The 22431-nt window shown below is 40.3% G+C and overlaps 1 protein-coding gene and 1 long non-coding RNA gene across 2 annotated transcripts in view; one reads left to right on the plus strand and one right to left on the minus strand.

The window, feature by feature from the left end:
- MICU2 (mitochondrial calcium uptake 2) overlaps positions 1-22431 on the minus strand; it is a 158596-nt gene that overhangs the window by 15334 nt on the left and 120831 nt on the right. Inside the window, exons 7-8 of the mRNA XM_070049155.1 lie at positions 13043-13111; positions 7606-7703 (exon numbers count right to left, since the gene is read on the minus strand). Of these exons, the coding sequence (XP_069905256.1) occupies positions 7606-7703; positions 13043-13111 (167 nt within the window). The remainder of the gene's footprint in view (positions 1-7605; positions 7704-13042; positions 13112-22431) is intronic.
- The window catches only part of LOC127492126 (uncharacterized), a 49362-nt gene that overhangs the window by 13014 nt on the left and 13917 nt on the right, over positions 1-22431 (plus strand). Inside the window, exon 2 of the long non-coding RNA XR_007921214.2 lies at positions 9571-9683. This is a non-coding gene — a long non-coding RNA (uncharacterized lncRNA). The remainder of the gene's footprint in view (positions 1-9570; positions 9684-22431) is intronic.

Here is a 22431-nt window from a genome sequence, read left to right on the forward strand (position 1 = left end):
AAAGAGTTAGCCGTATCCCCATGTTAATTGCAGCACAATTCATAATAGCTAAGATGTGGAACCAACCCAGATGTCTGTTGACTGTTGAGTGGATAAACTATGGTATATATACACGATGGAGTACTACTCAGCAATTAAAAATAATGAAATCCTGCCTTTTGCAATAAGATGAACACAACTGTAAAGCATTATACTTAGTGAAATAAGCCAGTCCCCAAAAGTCAGATATCATGTTTTCCCTTATCTGAGGTAACTAATAGAGTCCTAACATGTAATATACTAGAGTGAAATGGACATGTTGAGATTTGATGATTGTTTACAGCCCTAGTCTCTTCTGTTAAGGAACAGTGTTTTCTTCTTCATACTATCTGTTGAACTCTTTTACTTGGTGTAGGGCTAACTTTATGATCATTAAGTAAACTGACAAGAGATCTTTGTAAAAATTGAGTGGGAATAGGAGAGGGAGGAGGAAGAAGGGTTGGAGTGTGGACAGGAAGGAAGTATTATTATGTTCCTAAATCTATATACAAGAAATAAATGAAACGTGTATAACTTAAATAAAACTTTTTAAAAAATCTAATAGGGCCGGCGTCATGGCTCACTTGGTTAATCCTCCACCTGTGGCGCTGGCACCCATATGGGCGCTGGGTTCTAGTCCTGGTTGCTCCTCTTCCAGTCCAGCTCTCTACTGTGGCCTGGGAGGGCAGTGGAGGATGGCCCAAATGCTTGGGCCCCTGCACCCACATGGGAGGCCAGGAGAGAGCACCTGGCTCCGGGCTTGGGATCAGTGCAGTGCCAGCTGTGGTGGCTATTTGGGGAGTGAACCAATGGAAGGAAGACCTTTCTCTCTGTCTCTCTATCTCTTACTGTCTATAACTCCACCTGTCAAATAAAAAAAATCTAATAAAAAATGCTCTCTCTGAATTTTAAAGCAGTCAGTCCTTGGAGAATATTATGCTTTTAGTTCCATTTTGAATTTTTTTCTGTAGATGTTGATTGAGGAATCTCTCTGGAGAAAGATTAGGGTACTCTGAACTGAAGAAGATATCCTTAAGGAGCAAGCTGGGGAAATGCAAAGACAGAAAGAAGCCAGGGATAGCCAGAGGAAAAACGCCCTCAGAAGACAGCTGGTACCTGGAAATAAGCTGCGAGAGCCTCTGAAAACAGTTTCAGTTGAAAAGAGTCTGACACAGGCTCTTGCTCTGTGTACTTCAGTATGTTTTAGCTGTTTTAATTCTCAGTGCAACCCTGAGCTTCCTATGTGAGGAGAAAGGATACTGGCTGTAAATAAAGTTAAAATGAATAAAAATTAGGAAAGAAGATATCAGGAAATTAAGGATTCATTTCTTTATTACAAAATTGATTGTTACAGTTTATAGTGTTATAGTTTATTTTTGTATTCACTTACTTGATATTTACACCTTGGCAAAGTGGGCATTACAAGTAATACCTCTCAAATTGTTAAGAAGGATAAAAGAAAACAAAACACTGTTTCTCCACAGTCGAGGAAAGGGTTATTAAAAATCCTATAGAATTTCTTTTAGGTACTCTATCAATTACCCCAGATCAGGGTGAACATATGGTGCTTGTCTTTGAGACTGGCTTATTTCATTAAGTATAATGGTTTCTAGTTGCATCCATTTTGAAGAACAGTGCTTTCTTTCTTTTTTTTTTTTTTTTTTTTTTATACTATTTGTTGAACTCTTTACTAAGTGTATGGTTAATCTTTTCAGTATAAAGTTAACTGAAAATAGATCTTTGTAAAAAATAATAACGCGGGGGGGGGGCAGTGCTATGGCATAGCAGATAAACATGCCGCCTGCAGTGCCAGCGTCCCATATGTATGCTGGTTCTTGTCCCAGCTGTTCCACTTCTGATCCAGCTCTCTGCTATGGCCTGGGAAAGCAGTAGAAGATGGCCCAAGTCCTTGGGCCCCTGTACTTGCATGGAGATCCAGAAGAAGTTCCTAGCTCCTGGCTTTGGATAGGCCCAGCTCTGGCCATTGCGGCCATTTGGGAAGTGAACCAGTGGATGGAAGATATCACTCTCTTTGTCTCTACCTCTGCCTCTCTGTAACTCTGCCTTTCAAATAAATGAATACAATTTAAAAAAATTAAAAAATAATAAGAATAGGAGAAAGAGGAGGAAGAAGGGTTGAAGTGTGGGTGGGAAGGAGGGTAGAGTAGAAAATATCACTTTGTTCCTGAATCTGTATATTTGAAATACATGAAATTTGCATACCTCAAATAAGATACCCCTTGGGTCATCTGCATCCCGTATCAGAGTGTCTGGGTTCCATTCCAGGTCTATTTCAGATACAGTTTCCTGCTAATGCACACCCTGCGAGGCAGCAAGTAATGGCTTAAGTACTTGGGTCCCTGACACCCACTTGGGAGAGCTGAATTCAGTTTTGGGCCCCTGGCTTTGACATGGCCCAGGCTGGGCTGTTGTGCATATTTGGGGAATGAATTGGTGGATGCAAGGTCTTTATCTTTCTGTCTTTCAAATTAAATAAATAAAAATGAATAAAGTATGTGATTTGCTCCCTAAAATACAGCTACTAAATAGCAAAGCCAGGATTTAAACTGAGGTATCTGTATCTCAAGCCAAGTGCTTTTCCCATTGCATACTGTTACCAAACTCTAAATTCTGGCATTTAATTATTAGTACTTCTTCTTCTTTTTTTTTTTTTTTTATTAGACAGGTAGAGTTATAAACAGTGAGCGACAGAGACAGAGAGAAAAATTTTCCTCCCGTTGGTTCACTCTCCAAATGGCCGCCACAGCTGGCACTGCACTGATCCCAAGCCCGGAGCCAGGTGCTCCCTCCTGGCCTCCCATGCGGGTGCAGAGGCCCAAACAGTTGGGCCATCTTCCACTGCCCTCCTGGGCCACAGCAGAGAGCTGGACTGGAAGAGGAGCAACCAGGACTAGAACCTGGTGCCCATATGGGATGCCGGTGCTGCAGATGGAGGATTAACCAAGTGAGCCACGGCACAGGCCCCAGTTATATCTATATTTTTTAAAGATTCATTTATTTATTTGAAAGGCAGAGTTACAGAGAAAGAAGGCGGGCCGAGAGATCTTCCATCTCCTAGTTCATTCCTCAAATGGCCATTATGGGTTGCAAGGGCCTAAGCACTTGGGTTATCTTCTACTGCTTTCCCAGTCCATTAGCAGAGAGCCAGATCAGAAGTGCAGCAGCTGGGACTTGAAATGGCACCCAGGTGGGATGCCAGCATCATAGGCAGCAGCCACTATGCTACAACACCAGACCCAGAAGTTGAATTTTAGAAACTTATACATGTAATATGAACAGCCTGTGAAATGTGTCATTAGACTTTTTGTAATCAGGTAAACACACAATTCTCTGTTACACTGTGTTCTTTTATGAGGACTAAAGGGAACATTTTTCTTCTGGCCTTATAACAAGGAACAGATATTCTCTTATGTAGAATCAATGATTTTTTAAATTTTATTAAGTTTTAATTTACAAGTTAAAATTATATGTGCTTATGGAGTACCAAAATCAGAACATTTGAATTTAGAGACACAGTGAAATGTGTACCCTTCATATTATCTAACAGAAATCAAATGAGTCAAATTCCAACAGAAAGCTAGAGAGTCAAATTCCTAGTTTAGGGGCCAGTGCTGTAGCACAGCAGGTTAACGCCCTGGCCTGAAGCGCCGGCATCCTATATGGGCGCCGGTTCTAGTTCTGGCTGCTCCTCTTCCAATCCAGCTCTCTGCTATGGCCTGGGAAAACAGTAGAAGATGACCCAAGTCCTTGGGCCCCTGCACCCATGTGGGAGACCTAGAAGAAGCTCCTGGCTCCTGGCTTTGGATCGGTGTAGCTCCGGCCATTGTGGCCAATTGGGGAGTGAACCAATGGATGGAAGACATCTCTCTCTGTCTCTCTCCTTCTCTATCTGTGTAACTCTTTCACATAAATAAATAAATCTTTAAAAACAATTCCTAGTTTATTCTTTGCAAGTATACAGACCGTTAGGTTTACATTTTGTGTACCAGCTTAGTTCCTCGCTCTATTTTATGATTCTACTGTTGTTTTTCTTTTGTTCATCCTTTTTGCCTACTTCCATTGTTAGTGTTTATATTATATTATGGATGCCTACCTAGAGCTAGACATTTAAAATATTATGTACAGAGGCAGGCATGTGGCTTAGCAGTTAAGACGCCATTAAGGATGCCTACATCCTATACCAGAGTGCTGAGTTAGAGTCTCTGCTCTGCTCCCAATTCCACTCTTTCACTAATGTGCACCCTGGGAGGCAGTAGGCAGTACCTCAAGTACTTGAGTTCCTGTCACTCATGTGGGAGACACAGACTGTTTTGGGCTCCTGGCTTTGGCCTGGCTCAGCCCTGGCTATTGCAGCCATCTGGGGAATTATCTAGAAAATGGGAGATTTCTCTCCATCTCTTTTGAGTGGTTTCAAAAAACAAATAGTAAAATAAATACAAAATAAAATTTTATTGAGAAAAATAATCCTAGAGGGGTTAAATTACTCAGCGATATTTAGCTATGTGGTAGACTGGCATTAGGATGCAGTTCAGAAATTTGGATCTTGACTGGATTCTTCTGCATTCCTCAAATCACTACCTCAGAGCTCAAATCTCTTAACTGTCTGGAAATCTCTTCCACTTCAAAATCCTTACTCCCACTACACTAGTTCAAGGCTTTTTTCACTTCTTTTCTGGAATATTCATATGGTCTTTCTCTCTCATAAACGTCATCCTTCATTCTGCTACTGGGGTGATGGGCATCTGTGACCAAGTCTCTTCAGGTGTCACTCTTCAGGGCCTGTCATTGCTGAGTTAATTCAAGCTCTGTGTCATGGTGTACAAAACCTTTCTGTCTCCACTGTCACTACCTAATACTTACTGCTCTACTCAATTGTTCATAATTCCCTTTATAAATCATACACTTCATGCCTCCATGTCTGCTTCTGCTATTCTCTTTCCCTCAAATGCCTTACTGCCCAAATCAAGTATTTCTGTTTGATTTCTGCTCATCTCTCAAATTAAGCTTAGGTGCTACTTCCTTCATAAAGGCCCCTTCCCCACTCCTGCCCCAGCAGCTACTCCCAACCTACAACACAGGGTACACTAAGTGTTCTGTGCTACGAAAATACCTATCGTTCTATGAAGATTTGACTACATTTTTTTTAACATCTTAGTCATATTTCTTGGATTTTAAAATAAAATTTATTTATTTATTTGAAAGGCAGAGTTACAGAGAGAGCAAGAGGGTCTTCCATGCATTGGCTCACTCCCCACATGGCCGCAATGACCAGAACTGGGCTAATCCAAAGCCAGGAGCCAGGAGCCAGGAGCTTCCTCCAGGTCTCCCATGTGGGTGCAGAGGCCCAAGCACTTGGGCCACCTTCCCACTGCTTTCCTAGGTGCATTAACAGGAAGCTGGACTGGCAGTGGAGCAGCTGGCTCTCAAACAGGTACCCAAAGGGATGCCAGTGCCACAGGTAGAGGCTTTACCTGCTATGCCACAGCACTGGCCCCCACTATGAAACACTTAAATGGTTTTCTACATGTACTACACAGTCCCCAGAAGGGATTATCCCTAGTATTTGAGACATGGCCTGACACATAATAGTACACAGCATGCACTCAAAAAAAATTTTTTTTTAATTAAACTGCACTGAGCTAAATGAAAGGCAGGTCTCTTGCCTCCCAAACCAATCTTTTCCCCATTTTCTACTGCTTTCTGATACATGCGTTGTTCAAAGGCTCTGTTTAGTTCTGCAGCACATTGTCTCATTATTCACATTGGCAAACAGGGTAAACAGAACATTGTATTTTAATGCTTACAATATTCAAATAATGCATTATATTCCCATCTTACAGATAGATAAATGATCTCAGGCTGGATCAAAAGTTGCTAAAAATTAATGTTTAAAGCTGTACTGGAACATGGACATGCACAATTGTTCTCATATATGTATATGGCTGCTTTTACACATAATAGTAGACACATATGACAGTCGTGACTGAGAACATTTTACTGTTTGGCCCTTTGCAGAAAAAATCTGCCAACTCTTGTGCTAGAAAATGAGAAAGCTTGTGGAGCACAGCTAAGTTGCCCCAGTTGAGGTCATCTGAGAAGAGCCCGCTGCCAGTCAGCCAGCCCTCATCTGATTGCAATGCAAGAATGAATTTAGTCAAGGGCCGGTGCTGTGGCACAGCAGGTTAAAGCCCTGGTCTGAAGTGCTGGCATCCCATATGGGTGCTGGTTATAGTCCCAGCTGCTCCTTTTCTGATCCAGCTCTCTGCTGTGGTCTGGGAAAGCAGTATAAGATGGCCCAAGTCCTTGGGCCCCTCGTCCATGTGGGAGACCTGAAAAAAGCTCCTGGCTCCTGGCTTTGATCAGCACAACTCTGGCCATTGCAGCCATGTGGGGAGTGAACCAGCGGATGGAATACCTCTCTCTCTGTCTCTACATCTCTCTGTGGCTATCTTTCAAATAAATAAAATAAACCTTCAAAAAAAATTTAGTCAAGACCAGGAACCACCCAACAGCCCCAAAGATTCATGGAAATAATAAATGGTTACTATTTCAAGTAAAGTTGGGGCTGATTTATTTTCCATTAAGAATAAACTGTTCACTGTTGTTAATATAATGTTACTAAAAGGAATTATTGTATTCTATGAAATGGGTAATTTTTTAATTAATAGGTTAGAATACCTGGAGCATAACTTTAGGAATATGTTATATAGGTATAGTACTCAGAGCTACTAAATAGATCCACAATTAGCATTTAGCTTTAGGGTCCATATTTCTAGGAAATGAACATATTTAGTTTATTCATTTCTTTTTTTTTTTAAGATTTATTCATGTACTTATTTGAAAGGCAGAGCAACAGAAGAAGGGAGAGACAGAGAGCTCTTCCATCTGTTGGTTCAATTCCCAAATGGCTGCAACAGCCAGGGCTGGGCCAGGCTGAAGCCAGGAGCCAGGAACTCCATCTGTATCTCCCACATGTGTGGGAGGGGAGCAAGTACTTGGGCCATCTTCTGTTACCTTCCTAGGCACATCAGCAAGGAGCTGGATTAGAAGTGGAGCAGCCTGGACTTGAACCTGCATTCCAATATGGGATGATGGAATCACAGGGCAGTGGCTTAAGCTGCTGTGCCATAATGCCAGGTCCCCTCCCTCCCTCCCTCTTTCTCTCTTAAAAATTAATTAATTAATTTATTTATTTATTAATTTATTTAAAAGAGTTAAACAGAGAGAAGGAGAGGTGGGGGGGGGGTGTCTTCCATCCAATGGTTCACTCTCCAGTTGGCTGCAATGGCCAGAGTTGTGCTGATCCAAAGTCAGGAGCCAGGAGCTTCTTCTGGGTCTCCCATGTGGGTGCAAGGGCCCAAAGCCTTGTACCAGCTTCTACTGCTTTCCCAGGCCATAGCAGAGAGCTGGATCGGAAGTGGAGCAGCTGGGACTGGAACGGGCACCCATATGGGATGCCAGCACTGCAGATGGTAGCTTTACCTGCTACGGCACAGTGCCGGCCCCTACTTACTTCATTTCTTACTCATCTAATTTCTATAAAAGAATGTAAATATTTACATTTACCTTCGAAATTCTTTATAGTGAAGTTTTCTGTCTCCCTTTTTTCCAAAGAAACGCATCTCAAGGGTTGTATTAATTTCAGGTTCTTTCACTACTGATTCCTATAAAAAATTACACAATAGTATCAAATACTTATAAATAACAAAAAAATTGGAAACCGTAAACTGGAACCCAAAGTCCAGAAGTTATTCTCGAAGCAAGGAAAAATTTTAAAAAAAGAAAAAAGTTGGAAAAGAGTGATGTAGTCATTCATTCTGTTACTCTGCAAAATACTATCCTATAAATATCATTGCTTAATCTGGAAAAAATCAGTAAGGGCTAAAATACTCTAGGTAGACATCAGTAGAAAGCAAAATTTTAGACCTGGGCAAAGCTGAGAATGGTGAAACAAATTTTGTTTCAAAATGTGATCTCTAGGCTATTTATAATGAAGCAGCACTGGAATGTCTTTGAGCTTCTGAGGAAATGTTAGAAATACATTTGCTTTTCTTAATTATAAAATTGATAGGTAAGAATTTCATTAAAGGGTAGTGAAGCAGATTCACAGATTTTTCTTTCTTAATAAACAATGAAATGAAAAACAAAACTGCTAAACAATTAGCAGCATCAACCAAACAAAAAAAAAGGGTACAAATTCAAGTCAAATGTTTTGAAAACAGTTGTCAGAGAACAAAACACTAGGTTCAGATGTGGAGAGGTTCCTCCTAGCTCCTAATCCAAACCTGCATTCCACTTTCTTAGAAACAGAAGGGATTACTGCATTATGAGGAGTTTATTAATGCCTTCAATTTAGCAATAAGAAGCTTAATGGAGTAAGACATCCCTGAGACAAGTCATAGAAACCCTCAGCAGAAGGTCCTACACACTTTAGCAGGCCTTGAGCAGAGTAAGGAAGGGTTTCCAGGGTGGACAGTTTTTCAGGGCATGATTTTCAACTCAGGGAATAACTGGAAGCATGTGGAATGGGATGTAATTTAGAGGAGTGAAGTGGTTGTGCTCTAGATTTAATGGGATCACAGAGAGGCAAAGGACCTAGGTGTTTCCTTAAGAGCTGCATTAGCCCTGGGCGTGCCCTTTTCCTTTGTCTCTCTACCTCTTCAGTCTACAGAATATTGGGTCAAAATGCACTATCTGCAGCTCTGGAGGAAAAAAGATAAATTAGCTCCAGATAAGGCAGGAAGGGTATCAAGGAAAATCTCATTTAGGCTCTACCAGGGCATAGAGATGTTTGGATCAAAGCATGAGGAAAACATGGCCTGACAACTAGGTAGGACACTGCAGCAAGAAATAGAAAAAGAACAAATTATATAAAAACAGTCTAGAAAGATGCCTATCTTAAGGAACAAATGCACATTTCCCAAAAGTCCTTTTCTGTTTGAAATTTTTTAAGGTAACTGTAGATTTACATGCAAATTTAAGTAATAATACAAAAGGTACCTTGTACCCTTACTCAGTTTCCTTCAAGGGTAACATCCTACCAAACTACAGTACAGTATCATAACTTGAGGTTGTTAACACAGAGAACATCCAGATTCCTCATGTTGCTCCCACCCCCTGCCCCCACCATTCTTCATTTCTATAATTCTGTCATTTCAAGAATGTTATATAAATGGAATCATATGGTGTGTAACCTCTAGCACTGGCATTTTTTGCTCAGCACCATTCTCTGTAGATTCATCTGGGTTGCTGCTGTATCAATAGTTTCTTTGCAGTGCAGAGCAGTTTTCATGATATGGATTACCAGAGTTTAGCCACTTACCTATTGAAGGACACCTGGGTTGTTTCCAGTTTTTGGTTACTACAAATATATATGCTTAGAATATTCATGCACATAAGTTTTCATTTCTCTGGGACAGAAGCCTAGGTGTGCAATACTATGAAGGGTCTTCAATTATACATGGGAAGTATTTTCTGCACCAAAATAAACTTATCTTTTAATTCTATTTTAAAGTGCTTTTCTATTTTCAGAAATGGTGGTTATCATTTTACATTCCTACTAGCAATGGATGAACGACCCGTTTCTCTGCATCCTTGGAAGCATTTGGTGTTACCAACATTGAAAAATGTTACCATTCAGACAGGTATGTTGTTATAGTTCACTATGGCTTTCATCTGCCTTGCTGTAATGGCTAATGGTGTTGAGCATCTTTTCATAAGCTTGCTGGCTGTGTAACAGACATTTGTAAAATGTCTTTTAATCCCACTGCCCAGTTTTTACCTGGGTTGCTTGTCTTTTTGTTGTTGAGTTCTAATCTGCAAGTATCTTCTTCCATGTGGTAGCTTGTCTTTGCACTCTCTTGATAATGTCTTTAACCCATTTTTCTCCTGTTACCTATGTTTTAGTTTTTATCTAAGAAACCACCTTAAATCTACTGTCGTGGAAGCTTTTCTGTGTTTCCTCCCCTACGGTTTCTACAGTTGATAACAGATTGTGTTGCATTCATAAATTAATGGGAATTGGCTTCTTTACAAAGCTACTATTCCTCAGAATAAAACCAGTCTTTACATTTATTTCCATATTCCATTTTCTCAGTAAAATGTTTATAGCTTTATTCATGTAGATTCTTCAAAATACTAATTTTGTTTTTCATATGTCTAAAACTATATATGTTGGTTTACTACATTTGTTTTTGGAACTTACTAATCATGTTCATTAAAAGTCAATGCAGGCCGGCGCCGCGGCTCACTAGGCTAATCCTCCGCCTAGCGGCGCTGGCACACCGGGTTCTAGTCCTGGCCAGGGTGCCGGATTCTGTCCCGGTTGCCCCTCTTCCAGGCCAGCTCTCTGCTGTGGCCAGGGAGTGCAGTGGAGGATGGCCCAGGTGCTTGGGCCCTGCACCCCATGGGAGACCAGGAAAAGCACCTGGCTCCTGGCTCCTGCCATCGGATCAGCGCGGTGCGCCGGTCGCGGTGCGCCGGCCGCGGCGGCCATTGGAGGGTGAACCAACGGCAAAAGGAAGACCTTTCTCTCTGTCTCTCTCTCTCACTGTCCACTCTGCCTGTCCAAAAAAAAAAAAAAAAAAAAAGTCAATGCAAATTGGCCAATGAAAATATGGTAACTTCCTCCCAGCAAATGAGGTTGATGAATCCTCTCTCCAAAGAGCAGTGAGCTGGACAAAAGGGTCAAAGAACAACCATTTCAGTGCTCTAAAATCTGATCAAAGGCAAAGAAGAAACTGAGAAGCATGTAGTCATGCTAACTCATGCACCCTACGGCTCTTAGTGTGTGGTCCTCTTGCCTGGTGCTGCCTCAGATCCCTTTCTGTCTATGGTTGTACCACAGCCTAGAACTCCTCCACTGCTGAAGGAAGGAGTCTAGTGAGTCTGAAGCCTTAAACTGGTGATCTTGGAGGTGCTGTTATCCGAGGCTGAGGATCTTTGTGGTGCAAGTAGTGAGCTGGCAGATACCTAGATATTAAAGATTATTTCATAAACTAAGTTTCTGATTGAATATTTATTTATTTATTTTTATTCCTCCCCACTGAAACCTTTCATTTAAGGAATACAAGCTTCATACATTTCATAATTACAACTCTAGGAACACGGTGATTCTTCCCACTGTACCTGCTCTCCCACCCACTCTTCTAACCCTCTTCCTTGAATATTTATTGATAAGCATAACTGATGGGAATGAAAACTGGTTCATATTCTACAGAAGACATTTTTCAATATTTATCAAAGACCTTAGAAACAGTCATAATTTTTGACTCAGAAATTTAATTTCTGGGAAGTTATCCTTCAGATATATTCACGTATATATAAAATAATGAACTACAGGATTAGCAGCATTATAATGTTAAATGTCTTCAAAAACGGGAATGGTTATATCAACTTCTACATCCATACAACAAAGTAGTATGGAGCCATTTAAAAAAGAATGAGAGGCAATACTCAGATTTAAAAAAAAAACAAGTATGTAACAATATTCAGTATGGTACTGCTTATATAAAAATGGAAAAAACAATATATAGATCTATGAAGGAAAAGTCATCTATTCATATGAAGGAAAAGTCAATGGAAAATGCACATTATTATTATTATTATTATTATTTTTAAGATTTATTTTATGGCTCAAAGGCTGGAGCTGGGCTAGGCCAAAGCTAGGAGCCTGAAACTCCATCCAAGTCTCCCACTTTGGTGGCAAGGTCCTAAGCACTTTGGCCATCCTCTGCTACCTTCCCAGGTGCATTAGCAGGGAGTTGGATTGGAAGTGGAACAACTGGGATTCCAATAGGTGCTCTGATATGGAATGTCTGTATGGCAGGCATCAGCTGAATTCGCTGTGTCACAACACCTACCATGCAAGTTATTTTTTAGTAAGTTTTCCATAAACTTTTTCAAGTACCCTTGTAATATACCCCATTCTACTCCAGTTACAATACTCTCCTTGCTGTTGCTAAACATGCTGGGGACACCTACCACGGTCCTTTGGCCTGAAATATTCACTTTTCAGATAACTGATTTTTCAGATAACTTTTCAGATAACTGATTTTTTCAGATAATTGATTCCCTTCAAGTCTTTCCTGAAATTCTGCTTTCTTCATGAGGCCTTCCCTGACCACTCTAACACTGCAACCTGCATCAACACTCCCAACCCTACCCACTTGTCAAAACATTACCCTAACCTGCTCCAATTTTAATCTCCTTCTCAAAGGCAGAATTTTTTGACATGAGGTACAAAAAGTTCATGGAAAATGGAATAAAAAGACAATCTTATTCTGGTGCAAAAATACTTGAATCTATGCATAGTTTGTTCATGATATGCATTTCCATGAATTTTTGAAGATTCATCATATATGCAAACAACATCTCAGGAACTTTACACTACTTGTTGCCCAGGGGAACTGGGAGGAGGAAAATTCTGCTCTATCTACATACTTTTTTTTGGAAAGCTTTTATTTATTAAATATAAATTTCATAGGTACAGCTTTTGGAATATATCAGTTCTTCCCCCCCATACCCGCCCTCCCACCCCAACTCCCATCCCACCTCCTACTCTCTTCTCCATCCCATTCTTCATTAAGATTCATTTTTAATTATCTTTATATACAGAAGACTAACCCTATACTAAGTTAAGATTTCAACAGTTTGTGCCCACACAGATAAACAAAGTATAAAGTACTGTTTGAAGACAAGTTTTACTGTTAATTCTCATAGTACAACACATTAAGGACAGAGGTCCTACATGTGGAGCAAGTGCACAGTAACTCCTGTTGTTGATTTTACAACTGACACTCTTACTTATGATGTCTATCTACATACTCTTGTGATCATTTTGAAGTTAGGACCATATGAATATAACACATCTATTTAAAATACTAAAAAGAAAAACTAAGTGACAAATCTTACCAACTATCTGGAAATATTTACTGGGAAAAACAGGATAGAGCAGTTCTTATAAATATATCTGTTTGGAAAGATTTAGTTTATTTGTACATACCTGACATTCTGCTGCTTCATTAATTTTCATAGTCTTCAAGTCATCTTGTTTGCTTATGATCTTCTGCAGCTAAAAAGATTACAAACATGAATTTACATGTGTGTCTACTGGGTTTTTCAAAGCAACCTGAAAAACAGATGCTAGGTTGTTTTTATAAGATATATACTGGCTACTTATTTAAATCATTATTATTATTTTTTTGACAGGCAGAGTTAGACAGTGAGAGAGAGAGAGACAGAGAGAAAGGTCTTCCTTCCATTGGTTCACCCCCTAAATGGCCGCTTTGGCAGGCGAGCTGCAGCTGGCACGCTGTGCAGATCGGAAGCCGGGAGCCAGGTGCTTCCTCCTGGTCTCCAATGCGGGTACAGGGCCCAAGCACTTGGGCCATCCTCCACTGCCTTCCTGGGCCACAGCAGAGAGCTGGACTGGAAGAGGAGCGACCGGGACAGAATCCGGCGCCCCAACCAGGACTAGAACCTGGAGTGCCAGTGCCACAGGCAGAGGATTAGCCTAGTGAGCCGCGGCGCTGGCAGAAAGCTAGCTTTTTAATAGATATACATTATAAAAGTAGCATTTAATAAGTTCATGAGTTCAAAACATATTTTATTCATAAATTTTTATATCAATGATATTTTACAACCATGTTTTCAAGTACATGTTCTAAAAAAACTGCTTTATATTATATGCATGTCCTTATTTTTCCCTTCCTCTATTTATAAAGCATTAAAATAATTTAAAGACTTATATTTCTACTCATTATAAAACTGTCAATAGTATTTTGAATTGGGTACATTAAAAAATCTACCTACCTTTCAGTCATTTGTACCAATCCTCATATGGGAAGCAAATTGAAAACAAAAGGAATTAAAAAATAATCAAATGTAGACAAAATCCTAAACTATGAATTTAAGTCAACTAGGAAATAAATCTTCATCCATTTTTTGTTAATTGTTTGAAAATTGCTGTAATTAAGCAGACTCATAGAATGGCAAATGCCCAAAACAGCACTCCTGCCTCAGAATCAACCCTTGGGACATTCGGATCTGACTAAAAGGTCCATGAGAGTCTCGCAGGCATGGAAAGCCATGACACGGTGGCAAAAGCAATCTAAATGAAGGATCCTGGTGAACAACACCCCAGCAGAAGGATCAGGCCATCAAGGAGAGAGGCGCCTTTCTCTGAAGGGAGGAAGGAACCTCCACTGTGATATGGCCTAGACTAAACAAGTTCAGAGCTGGTGAACTCAAGGGGCTTCCATAGCCTAGACAGCTCATAGCAAGAGTCTTGGGTGATTGCTGACACCATAAATAAGAGTGCCAATTGTTAAATCAACAACGGGAGTCACTGGGTTCATGCTCCCCATGCAGGATCTCTGTCCTTAATATGTTTATCTATGAAACTCAAAAACAACACTACTAGTCAAACAATACCCTATACCTGGTTCGGTTGTGTGAGTGCAACCTGTTGAAATCCCTGCTTAGTATATACTAAGTTGATCTTCAGTATATGAAGGTAATTGAAAATGAAACGTGATGAAGGGCGGGATGGGAGAGGAAGTGGGTGAGGGGAGGGCCACGGGAGGGAGGGAGGTCGGGGGGGAAGCCACAACAATACAAAAGATGCATTTTATATTCTACTTAAAACTATTGGTTGAACTCTGTAATTAATACACAATTACTCTTAGGTGTTTAATCAATGCTATAACTAGTACTCAAATAGTATTTTACACTTTGTGTTTCTGTGTGGGAGCAAAATGTGGAAATCTTTACTTAACATACGCTAAATTGATCTTCTGTACATAAAGATAATAGAAAATTAATCATGATGTGAAGGGGAGGGGGAGAGGGAGTGGGAGAGGGGAGCATTGTGGATGGGAGGGAAGATACGGGGGGGAGGAGGCTATGGTGGTCCATAAGCTGTACTTTGGAAATTTATGCTCATTAAATAAAAAAAAAGAAAAAGAAAAGAAAAAGAAAATTGCTGTAATTAAAGCATAAATTAATTATCTCCCTTTTTAAAAAAGACAATTATTTGAAAGGCAGAGTTACAGAGAGGGTAGGAGTTGGGAGTGGAGAGAATCTTCCATCTGGTGTTTCATTCCCCAAATGGCCACAATGGCAGGAGCTGGGCCACACCAAAGCCAGGAGCCAGGAGCTTCTTCCAGGTCTCCTATGTGAGTACAGGGGCCCATGTGGGGAAGGAGGGTGTATGTGAGTGAGAGAGATAGATATTCATCTTTTAACTGTTGGTTCTCTCCCCAGATGGTTCCAACAGCAAGGGCTGAGCCAGGCTGATGCTAGGAGTCAGAAACTCTATCCAAGTCTCCTTCATGGGTTGCAGGACCCCAAGTACTTGGTCCATCATTGGAAGCCTTCCCAGGAAGCTGGATTATAACTATAGTATCCAGGGCATAAACTGGCATCCTCCAATATTTGAATACCAGCACTCTAAGTGGTAGCTTGGGTCTCTACCAAAACACAATACTACCCTCACTCCCCCAACCCCCTACTGATTTTTTTAATGGTGTCTTTGAACTGAAGCTTAAAGTTTTGGCGAAGACTAATTTATCATTTTTCATGGTTATTGCTTTCAGTGTCCTATGAAATTCTGCTTATCCTACAGCCTGAAGGTATTCTATGTTTTTGCCCACAAGCTTAATGAGTGGTTTTAACTTCTACGTTCAGATGTATAAACCACCTCAAATACATTTTTATAGATGGTATGATGTTGTCCTAGTGTCAGTTTTGAAGATTCTTCCTTCCTCACTTATTCATTTCATGCTTTTATTGAAAATTAAGTGACTGTCTTAAGTATAAACTCTTTATTACCTTCAACTGATTGAATTGTCTGTACTTCAGTCAGTATCACAACTTTATCATTCCCATAGATTTGTAGTACACTTTTGAAGTCTGGTAATGTAAATTAGCCAGCCTTGTTTTTGTTTCTCAAGACTGATTTTTACATACATACTTTAAAATAACTTGTCAAATTCTATTTAAAAAAAAAAGCCTCCTGAGATTTTGCTTAGGAAAACCGAATCTTTAGACCAATTTGACATTTGAACCCTACTGAATCTTCTAATCCTTTAACATGTTACATCTATTTTTAATTATTTCTTTGATGTAGAACTAATTTTAACATCATTTTCCAGCTATATGCGACTAGTACATAGAAATGTAATTGATTTCTTTTCTTTTTTTCTTTTTTTTGGATAGGCAGAGTTAGAGAGAGAGAGACAGAGAGAAAGGTCTTCCTTCCATTGGTTCACCCCCTAAATGGCCGCTACGGCCAGCGTGCTGCGCCAATCCGAAGCCAGGAGCCAGGTGCTTCCTCCTGGTCTCCCATGCAGGTGCAGGGCCCATGCACCTGGGCCATCCTCCACTGCCTTCCTGGGCCACAGCAGAGAGCTAGACTGGAAGAGGAGCAACCGGGACAGAACCGGAGCCCCAACCGGGACTAGAACCCGGAGTGCTGGCGCCGCAGGCGGAGGGTTAGCCCAGTGAGCCGCGGCGTCGGCCTGTAATTTATTTCTATATACTGATCTCCTATCCTGAGATCTGTAAGAAATCTAATTTCTGAATCATCATTGCTGCCTTACAGTGTCTGCATTAGCAGGAAGCTGGAGTCAGGAGTTGGAGAGGGGTATCAAATGCATGTACTCTAATACTGGATGTGGGTGTCTTAACCAGCACCTTAACCACTCAGCCAGATACCTGCCTCCAGTTTTGTTCTCTAAAGCATCTGTCCATTTCATCTAAACTGTCATATTTACAGGCACATATAAACTGGTTGTTTATAATATTTGATTTTTATCCTTTTGTATTCTGCAAAAATCTGTGGCAGTTATTATCTTTTCATTACAAATGTTGGTATTTTTGCCTCCTCTTATTTTAGCTAGATCAAGTATTGAAGATTACTCAAATTTCATCACATAGATACCAATTTAAGAAATAGAAAAGAGGCCGGCACCATGGCTCACTTGGCTAATCCTCCGCCTGTGGCGCCGGCACCCTAGGTTCTAGTCCTGGTTGGGGCACCGGATTCTGTCCCAGTTGCTCCTTTTCCAGTCCAGTTCTCTGCTGTGGCCCGGGAATGCAGTGGAGGATGGCCCAGGTCCTGGGGCCCTGTACCCTTACGGGAGACCAGAGGAAGTACCTGGCTTCTGGCTTCGGATTGGCGCAGTGCGCCAGCCGTAGCAGCCATTTAGGGGGTGAACCAACGGAAAGGAAGACCTGTCTTTCTCTCACTGTCTAACTCTGCCTGTCCAAAAAAAAAAAAAAAAAAAAAAAAAAAGAAAAAGAAATAGAAAAGACATTGCTCATAAAATACTAATTATAAATTTATATAGAAAATTCATACATGGTTTATTTTATAAGACATTTAATATAGTTGTTATAATCTTCACATAGTCTTATTGTTAAATAGTTGCAAACAAAACCAAAAGAACAAATAGAATTAGTTCACTGAAGTAAGAATTTTTAAGGAAGCTTATTTCAACATGTGGAATTTAGAGCAACAAAGTCTGTCCTCAGGTCTAATCAAGTGGATTTTGTGCCATTAAGAAATGTCATGTCAGGTCTTACCTAAAATATTTCAGTTTGGACTCAAGCAAAGAGTTCCAGGAGGTTCAAGTATACTTTGAAGAGTATAGTGCTATATATCTAGTTCTGTAAGTAACATCTCCATTGGAAAGAGTGTAAGCATAAACATTTCATCTAGAGACCTATGCCTCTCTTGTCTCCTTAGATACTTTCTAAAATTGCTGTGACACTGATTCATGCCAACAATGTACCAAGTGCCTATGATGTGGGGGCAGTGTTGTTCTGGCAGCTGGAAATAGAGTTAAGGATAGATCATGTCCTTGCTCTCACTGAATTTAGCTCTAATGGTTTAGAGATAATAAACAAATAAATTTCCAATAATGTCAAGTGTTATGACAACGATAAAATAGATCAAGACAACAGGATTCAGAGCCTTCTGGGAAGGTACCACTGTTAGGTTCATTCCAGGTAGTTCTCTTTGAGATGGTATTTGAGCTGTGATGTGAGTGATCAAAAGCTACCAAAGGAATGGAGACTGGACATTCCAGGCAGAAGAAAGATCAAGGTTTCTGGAGGAACAGGGATGTTTTGTTAGACAAACAGCAAGAAGGGTAAGTGGCTACATGAGCTCAAAAGACACAGGAGGGTCCATTCACTGAACACAAATTCTGGCTAAAAAACAACTGCCAAATTTACCACTTCAATTTATATTGATCAATATTTTCAATTTTAGGCTGAAAATAAAGTCACTTTCACTTATTTTTGCTTTCAGGATCATGATAGTTTAAACTCTGGAACAAGAGTACTATTACAAAATCAAGAAGAATAAATTATACCAAAGGCTTTTACATTTACTTAATAACTCTAGCAGGCGTATTTGGTATGATAAAATTATAACTCTACTATATTAAGAACATAGTCGTTCCTAACAGTCTGAAAGTAATATGAAATAAAAAGACCACCTAAGGAGCAATTTATATCAGTAATTAGACTTGTCATTAATCTATTGTTTAGCGACGTTGCATTAAAACTCTGGCACTTATCCCATATAAACAGATGTGCCATCTATCAAGGTAAAGATTAAATGGATTAACTATTACTGGCTTTGATCACTGTTGGTATTGTTTATTAGGATCTGACAGAGAATAGCTCATGCAGATAGTTGCCGTTTTACAAGATCTTGGGATAAAGAAGTAAGCAATATACTTACACAGTTTCCAGATTTGGATGTTAGTAAAATATGAATGTACCGGAAAACATAAAGTAACAAACTGAGGCAATTTGTACTTTAGGACATTTTCCACAAGACTTTATATTAACATATTACTTTTGCATCTGCTGTTTACCTCACTTTGCTACTTTTATGTTTTGAGTATAGTAATTTTTGTTACTTTTCTGGTACTTATAGCGGAGTGAACAATAAATGAAATTTAGTGGGGAAACTTTCAGATAAGCTAAAAAACTCTCTAAACATGGTTTTGTGATATGAAAATAACTTCAGTTATTTCATGAAAATTTCAAATAATAAGATGCTACACACTTAAGTTTACTAATGTAAGGATCATGTAAATCAAATAATTACTCAAATAATTCATGTAAAGGTATTTTTTTAAGAAAAATTTATTTATGTTATCTGAAGGTAGAGTGACAGGTAGATAGAGATCTTTCATTTGTTTGTTCACTCCCCAAATACCTGCAACAGCTGGGCTGGGCCAGGTTGAAGCCAGGAGCCAGGTACTATATTCAGGTCTCTCACGTGGGTGGTAGGGACTCAAGTATTTGAGCCAGAATCTACTGCTTTCTTAGGTGCATAGATTGGAAGCAAAGTAGCTGAGACTTAAATCAGCACTGAGATAGGGATATAGATGTCCTAAGAGGTGGTTTAACTCACTGCCCCAAAACATCTGCCCCACAATATCATTTTTCATAACTGACTTAATGCAACATGCTTCATTTTTTTTCTTTTTTTTAACTTTTATTTAATGAATATAAATTTCCAAAGTACAACTTATGGATTACAATGGCTTCCCCCCCTCATAACTTCCCTCCCACCCGCAACCCTCCCCTTTCCCGCTCCCTCTCCCCTTCCATTCTCATCAAGATTCATTTTCAATTATCTTTATATACAGAAGATCAGTTTAGTATATATTAAGTAAAGGTTTCAACAGTTTGCACCCACACAGAAACACAGAGTGAAAAATACTGTTTGAGTACTAGTTATAGCATTAAATCACAATGTACAGCACATTAAGGAAAGAGATCCTACATGAGGAGTAAGTGCACAGTGACTCCTGTTGTTGACACTCTTGTTTATGGCATCAGTAATCTCCCTATGCACCAGTCATGAGTTTCCAAGGCTATGGAAGCCTTTTGAGTTCACCGACTCTGATCACATTTAGACAAGGTCGTAGTCAAAGTGGAAGTTCTTTCCTCCCTTCAGAGAAAGGTACCTCCTTCTTTGATGACCTGTTCTTTCCACTGGGATCTCACTTGTGGAGATCTTTCATTTAGGTCATTTTTTTTTTCCAGGGTGTCTTGGCTTTCCATGCCTGAAATACTCTCATGGGCTCTTCAGCTGGATCCGCATGCCTTAAGGGCTGATTTTGAGGTCAGAGTGCTGTTTAGGACATCTGTCATTCTATGAGTCTGCTGAGTATCTCGCTTCTCATGTTGGATCGTTCTTTCCCTTTTTTATTCTATCAGTTAGTATTTGCAGACACTAGTCTTGTTTATGTGCTCCCTTTGGCTGTTAGTCCTATCATTATGATCCATTGTGAACAGAAACTGATCACTGGGACTAGTGAGATGGCATTGGTACATGCCACCTTGATGGGATTGAATTGGAACCCCCTTGTATGTTTCTAACTCTATCGTTTGGGGCAAGTGAGCTTGAGCATGTCCCAAATTGTACATCTCTTCCCTCTCTTATTCCCACTCTTATATTTAACAGCGATCACTTTTTAGTTAAGTTTCAACACTTAAGAATAACTGTGTATTGATTACAGAATTCAACAAAAAGTATTAAGTAGAACAAACAAAAAAAAATACTAAGAGGGATAACTTATTAAGTTGTTCATCAACAGTCAGGGCAAGGGCTGATCAAGTCAACCTTTCTCATAGTGTTCATTTCACTTTAACAGGTTTCCTTTTTGGTGCTCGGTTAGTTGTCACCGATCAGGGAGAATATATGATATTTGTCCCTTTGGGACTGGCTTATTTCACTCAGCAACATGCTTCATTTTTTTTTAAATTAAAGATTTATTTTTATTTATTTGAAAGGCAGAGTTACAGAGAGGGAGAGACAGAGACAGACAGATTGTGCTTCCATTTGCTGGTTCACTGCCCAAATGGCTGCAAGGAGCCTAGAGATTCTTCCAGGTCTCCCACACAGGTGCAGGGGTCCAAGCACTCAGGCTATCCTCCACTGCTTTTGCAGGCCTGTTAGGAAGCAGCTGGATCAGAAGTGGAGCAGCTGGGTCTCAAATCAGCATCCACATGGGATACTGGGATTGTGGGTGGTGGCTTAACTTGCTACGCCACAACACCAGTCCTAGTGTTTCATTTAAAAACATTTATTTGGGGCCGGCACTGCGGCTCACTAGGCTAATCCTCCGCCTTGTGGCGCCGGCACACCAGGTTCTAGTCCCAGTCGGGGTGCCGGATTCTGTCCCGGTTGCCCCTCTTCCAGGACAGCTCTCTGCTGTGGCCAGGGAGTGCAGTGGAGGATGGCCCAAGTCCTTGGGCCCTGCACCCCATGGGAGACCAGGAGAAGTACTTGGCTCCTGCCATCGGATCAGTGCGGTGCGCCGGCCGCAGCGCGCCAGCTGCGGCGGCCATTGGAGGGTGAACCAGCGACAAAAGGAAGACCTTTCTCTCTGTCTCTCTCTCTCTCACTGTCCACTCTGCCTGTCAAAAAAAAAAAATTATTTGAAAGGCAGAGTTACAGAGGAGAGTAGAGCGTGGGGAGGCAGGAGGGACAGACAGAATCGAGATATTCCATCTGCTGGTTAAGTTCCCAAATGGACTCAATAGCCAGGGCTGGGCCAGACCAAAACCAGGAGCCTGGAACTTCATCCAGGTGTCCCACTTGGTAGGAGGGGCCCAAGCACTTGAGCCATCTTACACTTCTTTCCCAAGTGCATTCATTAACAAGGTTGGGAATAGAGCAGCCAGAACTTGAACCGGCACTACGATATGTTATGCCAGTGTTGCAGGGAGCAGATTAGCCCTCTGTGCCACAATGCCAGTGTTTCATTTCTATAATCAGCACAAATAAACTTTTATAGTCTTATAAGATTGATCTTTATGACTTGAAACTTCAAAAAACCAAACAAATCTGTGATAAATCCTAACATAACTCTTTTTCATGTTATCAGACTTCATGGGTTGATGATTATTTTTCTGAACACTTAAGGAAAATCATGTAGCTTTCAGAAACTTTTCCATTAATTTAGCATATTAACATGAAAAATGTATTTGAAAAACTTTTAAAGTATGTATATGCAACAACTGCAGGAGTAGAGGCTCTATGCACGGTAAGAGGTCATGCAATCTACTGCCTTTTTCCCACTTTTACTCTCAGTGTCTCTTATCTGCAGGCTTTGTGATTTGGCCTTATATCACCATCAGACATTACTACAGCACATCAAAAGTTATGGTCCAGGAAATTACAACAGTGACGCTGCTTACCACGCTCACTTTATAATACTGGCGACTACCTTCACTATCATAGGGATACAGGAGAGTACTTCAAAAAGCTTTTTGAAAAATAAATTTAAAACGTTAAGTTTATTTTGGTGCAAAAGTCTTCTGAAATCCAGCCTTCATAATATGTGTATGTCCATGAAC

The sequence above is a fragment of the Oryctolagus cuniculus genome, chromosome 9 (genome assembly GCF_964237555.1).
Source record: "Oryctolagus cuniculus chromosome 9, mOryCun1.1, whole genome shotgun sequence".
Lineage (NCBI taxonomy): Eukaryota > Metazoa > Chordata > Mammalia > Lagomorpha > Leporidae > Oryctolagus > Oryctolagus cuniculus.